Source organism: Cajanus cajan, chromosome 5 (genome assembly GCF_000230855.2).
Source record: "Cajanus cajan strain Asha chromosome 5, NIPB_CcT2T_4, whole genome shotgun sequence".
NCBI lineage: Eukaryota > Viridiplantae > Streptophyta > Magnoliopsida > Fabales > Fabaceae > Cajanus > Cajanus cajan.
The window spans coordinates 58,558,122-58,568,653 of record NC_138521.1 but is presented as its reverse complement, the minus strand read 5'-3'; the positions used below and the strand labels follow the sequence as shown (position 1 = coordinate 58,568,653).

At 26.9% G+C, this 10,532-nt stretch overlaps 1 protein-coding gene across 4 annotated transcripts; it reads left to right on the top strand.

Moving 5' to 3' along the window:
• Nucleotides 1-2,522: 2,522 nt before the first annotated feature.
• On the top strand, nucleotides 2,523-8,661 carry LOC109808514 (ubiquitin-conjugating enzyme E2 4). Of its 4 annotated transcripts, none has more exons than XM_020371550.3 (7): nucleotides 2,523-2,707; nucleotides 4,121-4,193; nucleotides 5,885-5,964; nucleotides 6,290-6,404; nucleotides 6,739-6,791; nucleotides 6,999-7,127; nucleotides 8,010-8,319. In XM_020371550.3, the coding sequence occupies exons 2-7, from the start codon at nucleotides 4,150-4,152 to the stop codon at nucleotides 8,012-8,014; spliced, it is 426 nt and encodes a 141-aa protein (XP_020227139.1). In that variant the 5' UTR covers nucleotides 2,523-2,707; nucleotides 4,121-4,149; the 3' UTR covers nucleotides 8,015-8,319. The 4 variants fall into 4 exon arrangements, with proteins under 4 accessions (XP_020227139.1, XP_020227137.1, XP_020227138.1 ...); XM_020371548.3 differs by lacking the exon at nucleotides 8,010-8,319 and adding an exon at nucleotides 8,326-8,661 and having other exon boundaries at nucleotides 2,554-2,707; XM_020371549.3 differs by lacking the exon at nucleotides 8,010-8,319 and adding an exon at nucleotides 8,326-8,661 and having other exon boundaries at nucleotides 2,558-2,707; nucleotides 4,118-4,193.
• The last annotated feature ends 1,871 nt before the right edge of the window (nucleotides 8,662-10,532 follow it).

Genomic DNA, 10,532 nt, shown 5'->3' with positions numbered 1-10,532 from the left:
TATTATAATTGCAATGGGACTTACACGGCCAAAGAATTAGCTTCATTATGGAAGCCAGGTTTCCAAACCAGTAATGTTGTTCTTACATTTGTGTATTTCATTTTCTTTTTCACACAAGGGTTAGAGAGAATTGGAAATCTGGTTTTTCCGATCATTTTTTCTTCCCCATAAAACTTGGGTGTAGAAAATGAGTCTTCGAAACCGAGTAGCATTTTCCTTTCGTACTTGTTGATGCTATTGCTATCACAGCACAATATATATACATGCAAGTAAACAGTAGAAAAAGAAAGAGTAAAAGTTTGGAGAAGCAAAATAGTAAAACATTTTTCTTCTTGTTAAGCAAAATATTCACGCGCGTGTATACACATATAGGATGGTGGGATCAAATTACGAGTCAGTTTGTGTAAAATTAAAACAAGTGTATTTTTAAAAAAAGCTATTTTGTTTTTCAAAAAAAAAAAAAAGATTGATAGGAGTTGCTTAAAGAAAAGGTAAAAAATTGTTTATTTTAGGAACTTTAGTTTAACAAATGAATATAATATTGTTGTAATTATTACTATTATACCATTAGTAACTTTGTATGCACGATTGAGCATTGAATTATAATTTTATATTATTTAAAATATTTTTATTGAATTTTATTAAAATTGAAAATATATAAAAGGAAGAATATACTGATTTTAAAAATAAATCTATTTAAACTTACTTTACTCAATAACTCATATTTTATATCAAAATTTCAATGATTTAATTGTTTTATAAAAAGTTTTTAATGCATATACTAAGTCTACAAATTTTTAAAGAAAATTTAAAAATTATTTAATATTTCATTTTATTAATTCAAATTGACAGAATATGAGTTATTGAGTGGAATGAGTTACGAAAACTTACTCTTGGAGTAACTCATATTTTACATTAAATTTTAATGATTTAATTGTACTTATTTCATTCAATAACTCATTCTATATCAAATTTTAACAATTCAACTGTTAAATTAAAAAAATTTCATGTATAAATTAAGTCTACAAATTTTTAAAATAATTAAAAATCATATAATACTTCATTATATAGATTCAAATTAATGTATAAAATATTTTTATGATTATATATTAATTTGAATTAATGAAATGAAGTATAAATAATTTTTAATTTTTTTACAAATTTGTAAACTTGATATATATATAAATATATATATATATTAACAACTTCTAATTTAACGGTTAAATTATTAAAATTTGATATAAAATATGAGTTATTAAATAAAATAAGTTTACTGAGACTTATTCTTAGAAATGAAGTAAGGTAGGGTGAGAGACTTTTACACAATATTTTTAAAATCAAACTGATTATTAAATCAATTTAGACACTAGTTCAATATTCAATAGTTTAACATGATTAAACTGATATTATAATAATAATAATAATAATAATAATAATAATAATAATAAATGTTAAATAATATAAAATTAACTAAATATAATATTATAATTTCATCACATTGAAAACTAAAATAAGATTTTAATATTCAAAGTACACATAAATGTCTGAATATAGTATTTAAGTTTAAATTTAATAAAATATAACAATGTCTATTAAAAATTAAAACTTTATTTTAGAATAAAAATAAAAGTTAAATTAATGTACTATAAAATTTAAAAATATCAAGGATATAGAAAATTGTAAGTTAACTTTAATGACTAAATTATTCTTTATAAGAAAATTATTGAAAAATAAAAAATAATTTATAATCTGTATCAAATATGTTTTTATTTATTATAAAATATTTTAATACATTTTCAAATTAAAAAACAATCAAAAATTATTTTTTTAAACAATACCAATTCAACCCACTTTTCTATATCAATTTGACTGGTTCGCATCGGTTCTAAATCTACTGATTTTTTCAAGTTAACTGATCAGTCATCAGGCCGATTTTCAGTCAAGTTGGTAAAATTTTCTATTAAATTCAAATTTTGTAAAGAATTAGTTAATTTTAGCATGCAAACTTAGTAACCTTTTTTTGTTTAACTTTAGCATGCAAACTTAATAATTTTAGCAGGCAAACTTAATAAATTTTTATAAAAAGATTTAGTCACGAGTTTGGTGTTTTTTTCTTCTTAATACAAACCTTGTAGATTTCGTGCTTTTAAAATGACTAATATAACATAACAAATTTCATTACGGAATATCCTAAAAGTATTATTCTTTTCATCACACATTTATTAGAATGACAAAAATATATATATTTTTTATTAAAATGTCCTTATTCTAAAATAGTTGAAATATAATTATAAATTAAGTAAACATTTAAATAAGATATCAATAAATGACTTTAATATAATGATGGAAATTTTATTTTCAAAGTACCATATCTTTTAAAATGTTAAAATTAATGATAAAAACGTAGTTAAAAGGATTTATTATATCACGTTGAATACTTGATAATACATTTTGTGTTATGATTCTTAGGGTTATAAAGTCGAGTTACTTTGGGTAATTACTAATTAGTAGTACTTACAAGAAAAATGGTGAAACGTGATTGTCACATTGCTATAACTTTTTGATAACATGTGGTATGTCTCATGTCGACATTTTATCTCTCACACACATTTCCTATATATGTGTTCCTTAATTTCTTTCTAACCTCTCTTCCTTCCGATTACTTTTTGATCATAACGCGATCGCCAATACGATTTCAGGGTTTCAGGTAAGCCATCATTTCCCACGTATTTTAGTCTTACTTGTCACATAACCAATCCACTTTTCATTTCTTATCCTCTCTTCCTTTTGATTTTGCTGTAAATCAAGTATGTTTAGCATTGCATGATTGTTTTTCTTTATGTTTGGCTAAATGGGTTGGGCATCGATCTTTGTTTCGAAATTCATATGAATTTTTTTGTGACATTGTTGGTTGCTATTATTTTAATTTAATTAATGCAAATAAGCTTTTTTCTCATTTTGCCCTTCATTACCAGATTGGTTGTTGGGAAGTTGAGAAGTAAGATAAAAAATAATGGGAATATTTTCTTTTGCACAGGGAATAGATGCAGTTGTTTGTGAAAGATTTTAACTTTAATGTATTTTCACTTTGTGTCAAATGAAGCATGCAATTGTGCAACATTATTACGCTCTTTGTATAGCTCTTCTATGTCATATTTTGATTACTCATTAGACCATTTCATTATTCACTGTTGTTTGATGCTCTCCTTTGAACTTGCTAACTTGGTGTTTCAATATTCTGAAAAATGATAATGTTGGTCCACATTTTATTCACATAGATGCTTGTCTTATTGTAAAAAAAAGTTACTAGTTGAAATATTCTGCTATTCTTCTGAAATAAGTTCGCTGTTGTTGTTGCAATTGAAGTATTCTTTTGAACTAAGTTGAAATTTGGTGTAAATTTGTATGTGATGTAAATTTTCAAGTTTTAGGAGTATCTATTGTGATGAGAACAACTATATAGTATATACCTCAAAAATTATGTCTCTGTTTATGTCTGGTTTGCCTTTTTTTTTTGTTTGATCCATGACATGTGTGTTTGGTTCAACTTATTTTGGATGAGTTATTACTTATTCTTACTTGTGTTCTGAGAAAGCTTTTTAAAAAATAGATGACTATTTCTCTAAAAGTGATGTATACTAAATATTCAATGAACAACATTGATATATCTTGATCAACTTGTTTTCTTCACATATGAGGCTTCTACTTTTTTTTCTTGTTTGTAATATATATAGGAATCGTTTGGAAAGTTTGTTTTAGTTTTTTTCACAAGAGAGTGTGCGTGCATGCGTAAATCGAGATTGCAATAGTAATCTCTAAATTTTTACTCTTTAATATCTTCGTATGATATAGGGTGTCTTTCATTGCTGATGTGAATTCTTTTTATGGATCAATAGAGACACATTTGTTGATCATGATTTTTACATCAAAACAATTTTAAAGTTTCTTATACTTGAGTTCTCTGCTTCTCTACACTGTGCATGTATATCAACATATTATGAATCTTTATGGACAAAATTATGTGATGGTTTGATATGCAGAACAACACAACAAATATATCAAGATATATCAACAAGTTATTCATCCTTATATTAACTTTATTTTATTGTCCTTTTAGCAGGTTGAAATAAGTGATTTATTATAATCAAAATGTCATCTCCAAGCAAGAGAAGAGAAATGGATGTAATGAAATTGTAAGCAAATTGTTTTACTATGTGTTTGATGTTAAATTATTCTTGAATTAATGGTTATAGTGGTGGATTTTGGTAAGTTTGGTAATTTGAATTTAAGAGAATTTTTTGTAGAATTTTAACATTCAGAGATTCACTTATAGTTTTAGACCAATTTTAAAACTAAACTTTAACTAGTCATAAAGACCTTGTTTGCTTTTATGAAATAAGACAACCATTATATATAATTATGTTTAAGATTTACAAAGGTCTAAAATATATTTTACACTTTTGAAGTAAGTTATCCCTGATCTTTATTCAGCTTATTGACTCAATCCTTTTTTTTTAATCACTGAACCTTCTATAGTTTTGTTTAAATTGAAAAAATCTTTTAGTTAATCAACAAGAACTTAATCTTAGACATTAAAAATCAATTTTCAAGGGATTTATATGATAAATAAGCAAATTTAAGAGATTAATGATGAAAGTTAGGACTAAAACATTACTTTATTTATGATTTTATTTTCTAGCGCTACTTTTTTTTTCTTTCAAATGTTGAATGCTTGAAATTGAACTGCATCCATATAGTACTTTGTCAAAGTAAATTTTCATTACAAATCGATCTCCTTTCTTTCCTTTTCTTCTTTCCAAAAAATAAACCAATTTTAATCACATATGATGCTTTCTATTTCAAACTTAGTTCTAGATTCATTGTATATTTTCAGTTATTATTTACTTATCTATTTGTTGTGGTGTTATAGGCATCAACAATTAGTTAAATTTCGTTTGATCTATAATGAGTAGGTTGTAGACTAGACAACAATGGTATGTTAGTGTCTTGGTGGCAATGCCATTTATGTATGTTCTTGTTACCTAAATAAAGTTGTTATATAGAAATATGCAATAGTATTTTTTGGTGAAATATGGTGCTAACAAGCTATTTATCATAATTAGTTGTTTGATTTTGCTATAGACACGTGATTAGAGAGTGTAAACAAAGAGTTTGAATTAGTTCCTAAAGTTATGGAAATAATATCATGATTGAATTCGATAACATCAAAATAATGAAGGTAGATGGGAGTGATTTAATTTAGTAATATATATGTACCTTGAATAAAAATATCCAATAACTTTTACAAGCTTCAAATGCATTGCTAAATTGGTGAGACTTACAGAATATGTACATTTTTTTATACCCAAAAACATATGATAAAAGTCCAATTTGGATAAATGTTTCAGGAAATACTTATGGGTAAAAAAATGTAAAATAAACTAAAATTATCTTGAGCTAAAATTAATATATTTAACACAACTTTTTTAGAAACTCTTTCACAACTTCAAAAGTTTACATCTATAAGTTAATTTTAACCTATGAAACAAAGTTTATTTATTTTACTTCCTTATTTTCTTCTTTATAAGTACTTGTTAGAAATTTATCTAAATTGGTCATATGTCTAGAACTTTGTAAGAGACTTAGCCTTAGTCAAACAATCTTGATAACAATACTATCATTCATCTAGAGTTAGAAAGTATGCAAGTAGTGATTTGTAGTTGCATGTTTGTGATCTTCCTATTATATTTGTTGTATGAACTAGGACTATAACTCTTAGCATTATACATTTTTCCCATTTGTGCATGTATTCATGATGAACTCTAAGCAAAAAAAAATAAAAAATTGTAGTCATATTTCTCAAATATATTTTACTGTTTTGTAGGATGATGAGTGATTATACAGTGGAGACGATAAATGATGGTCTCAATGAATTTAATGTGGAGTTTCATGGTCCAAAAGAAAGTACAGTCAAAATTCTGTAGTTAACTCAATCTGTTGTTTGATGAAACTTTACATATTACTTACTAATCAAATGTTTCTTAGGTGAAGATTTTCCATTTTTATTTTTCCTTTCTCTTAAAGACAAAAGACAGAAGGAAAAACAACTTTAAAAGAAGTTTATTTATCTTTAATAGCATAATTTCCATCTTACACTAACATGTTATACTTCTTCTTTAACTTGACATTTGATTCCTTATCTTTAAAAATTGTGAGTACAAAAAATAATTACTCATCTCGAAGTTATTTGATTGGTCCTTGATTTATTACATTTATGTGATTATTGCAGGCCTTTATGAAGGTGGAGTCTGGAAAATACGTGTTGAGCTTCCTGATGCTTACCCATACAAATCCCCTTCTATTGGCTTTGTGAACAAAATATTCCACCCAAATGTTGATGAGTTGTGAGCACTTCATATGCTATTAATCAATATTTATTTATTTATTTATTTTGGTGAATATTTATTGTGTACCAGGTAGTTTATGCATTGATATGGGTTGTTAATGAGTTAATACTTTTAGATATGGGTTTCATATATATGTCATTGATTGCTTTATTTTATTTATCTAATGTAAAAATTGCTTCTCTGTTTTTTTTTTATTTATTCTTTTGGGATTTTGTTCAAGAGGAAAATGAAATTTATTAGAAGTATCAAGTAACATAAACTCGTTATTGATTGGTGTTTGTGCACATTTGGATTATGACTAATTGTGCTTTGTATATTTCATCATCTGCAGATCTGGCTCGGTATGCTTGGATGTCATTAACCAGTCTTGGAGTCCAATGTTTGGTAATTCAGTTATAGGCTTTTGCAGTAAAAGTTTTAATTATTCACTATTTAAATGTTCTATTATTCTGTGTATGTTTTGACATATTGGTATATAATTATCTAAATGAAATTCGATAGCCTCTTTCATTAATGTCCCCTTTCCTTATTTATTTTATCTATTATGCTTTTTGTTTCTTATAAATGACCAATGTTTCTGTGTTTTTTCAGATCTTTTAAATGTTTTCGAAGTTTTTCTTCCTCAACTTTTACTTTATCCAAATGCTTCGGATCCTCTCAATGGTGATGCAGCATCGTTAATGATGAAGGATAAAAAATTGTATGATCAGAAAGTTAAAGGTGAGTATATAGTTAATTGCACACAAATTTTAGATGAATAAAAAATATTTTTTTTATTGGAATCAAAATCAAAAATAGTTTATTTTATAAAGATCAAACACATTTAAACCTTTAAAATAAATATTATAATAGTTTTCTTTTCTTAATCTGTGATCCAACTATAACATTTGAAGATCCTTTTAGAATTAGAATCTCAATTTTAAGGTCCTATTCTATGGAATTATAATATGAGGAGTTAACAACACATTTTTTAATGCATAATTATTGATATTTTTACTTCTTTTACATTCACTATCATCACTTTCATTATCATAGGCATTGCACCCTTATTACAAGTATTGTTATCATTATTATCATCAACATTATTATTTTTGTTGATTTTGACATTGTCGCCTATACCATTGATTATTATTATTATAATCTATTGTTTTAACACCATTATCATTAGTATCAATCGTCACTATTCTTGTGTGTACCACTGATAATCATCATCACCTATCTCAATTATTCCATTTATTACACTTGTCATTATCATCACTATCATTTTATCATTGTCGTTGCTATATGGCCGTTGCTTCCATCAATATTATTGGTACTATTATTTTTGTCATCAACTATCTTGTCATCACTTGTGGATGAAATTTACTTTTAAATTTGATGTAAATATACCTGTAACTATCCTTGATTAAAGGAGTGAAAATGGAATTTTAATTAAATTCTTTGCTTAATCCAAAGGCAAAGATAAGAATTCTGGTGTATAATTTCTATTATGATGGAATTGGAATTAGAATCGCAATCCTAAACTACGATTTTGATTACATGCACTAAACAAACGTTTTATTGTAATTTTTCATATGAATGTCCTAAACTAGTTGGTTTCAGATTGAATAGCTTAACATCCTGGGCGAATCACATCTGGATTTTGGTTTGTAATGATAAAACCGTCCGTGTGCTCTGGACCAGTGTTTCCCCTCTTTTTATATTCTCAACACCAAAGAAGTTGTAACATGCAATAGTTTAGTACTACATACATTGGGTTGTAAATTATTCAAACATGATGATAGTTTTTGTACCCGAGACTGCTTCATATATTTCTTAATATTTGGATTTATTTTTAAATTATGGTTGTTTGGTGAATGGGGGTTATTTAACGATGACAAAAGATGTATAAAAATTGCTCTGCTATTTGTGGGGACAGAGTATTGTGAGCGGTATGCTAAGAAGGAAAACATTACGAATTCTACAGCTGATGAGGAGAGTGGAGATGAGGAAGACATCAGTGAAGAAGAAAGTGGATCTAGTGATGATGACATTCCTGGTCACGTTGATCCTTAAATGGATTTAGTGGTCTTCCATTTATACCTCTAAAGGGTCCATGTAATACAAATCAAAGCATTGTTACATGATTATCACTTGTTAAATTATAAGACGTAGGAGATTATATATACACTATTTTTCTGCCTGTAAAAATACAACTCTCATTCGTCAGTAATTTCATGAAAAGGTATAATGTAATGTGTAGTTAGAGTTTTAATCGTAGTTTACCTTTTGTCTTCATTATTTTGAAACCAAGAAATCTAGGAAGATACTTGCCGAAATGTGGGAGTATTTACAATGATGGAAATATGCCATTTGCTGATGTACTTAAATAAATAAATGGGTTGTACCGTAAGCCTTTGACTTGATAGTAAGCACTAACATAATTGCTTTAACATCTAGAATAAGAACGATAAGAAAATCAAATACCCCAAAAAAAAACATACTATACAACAATGAAAGAAAACAAATAAGTAACTTTTAATTCTACAAGCTGTATCACTTCACATGAATATGTTATCTTCAACTTCTTATTCTGTCCTGCATTCCTAAACCAAAAGAGTCCAAGTCTTTAAAAAAAACAAGAGGAAATGAGCCAAAAATAAGGACGCCAAACTAGTATTTTAAAAATAAAATTTGGATATAATTTTTGAAATATAATTAGTATTATTCTTCGATTAAAATTAGAGTTTTATCGAGAGTATATATAAACATATATTAATGAAACTTATGTTAATCTATAATACTAAAATAAAACTCTAATTAGAAAATAACTCCAATTATACTTAAGTAACTATAACTAAGTTTTGTTTAAAAAAGATCTACAAACGAGCATCAGTGCATTACTTTAATGTTTTTGTCTGAAAACTAAATATATATGCGCTATTACTTTGTCTTGTAAGGAGGTGGTTTTGGTTTTGTTCTGTTTTCATATTTTACCCTACAAATTTTCTTTCTTCATTTTTTTACAATATGATACTTTGGTTGATGATGATTGCTTTAATATCAACAAAATAAAAGATGATGATTGCTTTAGAGAAGGGGAAGTAACCCCAGTCTTGTTCAAGCAATAACAGATGAATTGGCTGAACAGACCTTATCTTTTTGACTTCTTGCTGGTTAGTACGGGGTCTGAACACCATTTTAGTTGCATTGCACACTACTTTGGACAGACAAAATCATAGGTTTAATTAGTTGCCATGCGTGCAAGAATACCGGGCCCTACCATTTACTTTTGTCTTTTGAGGATCTCTATAGTGTCACCATCTCCAAACATGTGAAAATTTCACTACAGGGAGGCTCATGAACTTCTCACACTATAGCTATTATCATTTATTAGCAACATTAATCATTTCTACTTTTAAATGTGCTCCAAATGCTTGTATACATGATGTGTCAAAAACACGCTTATATGAACAAAAATAAAGTCTTATCTTACCAGATGAGATGGATTTGCACAAATGTCAATAAACTCGACGACCAAACTTGGAAAAAGACATCATTTACACTTTAATTTCTGATATTACAACTTCAACCTTCAAGCCTAAAGCTTAGTACACCAAAACCACCCAACATTTGCTACAGAAAGATTTAGAACTCACGGGTCCATTCAAACTATAGATCTTAGATAACATCCATGTTTTGAAACTTTTTCTTTATTTTTTCTTTGCAGCTATCATGCCAAGATTGGCGTGGAATGGTCATTATTATCTGCAATGATTCTATACTCGAATAAAGGAGCCACACCCTACAAATAGACAGCTTTGGAATTTAGAGTTATCAATTTGTGTTGTATATGTAAGTCAACAGCTTAATCATTAGCCTATTTTCTTTTCTGTTATAGCCATCTTGTATTGTTCTGTTACCCATACAAGTCAAAATGAATTTTTTGCACAAAATTGTCATATAATATGAAGATTAATGTTACATCTCCGAGTTATCTACTTATAATTCTTCGAACATACTGATTGAATAAAAAAATTTACTGTTCACTCTATTTGATTAACTTAAAAGGAATTATATACGCGTAACAAGTGACACGAAATAAAATATTCTAACATTCAAACCAAATGAGATATTGTTTTGGAA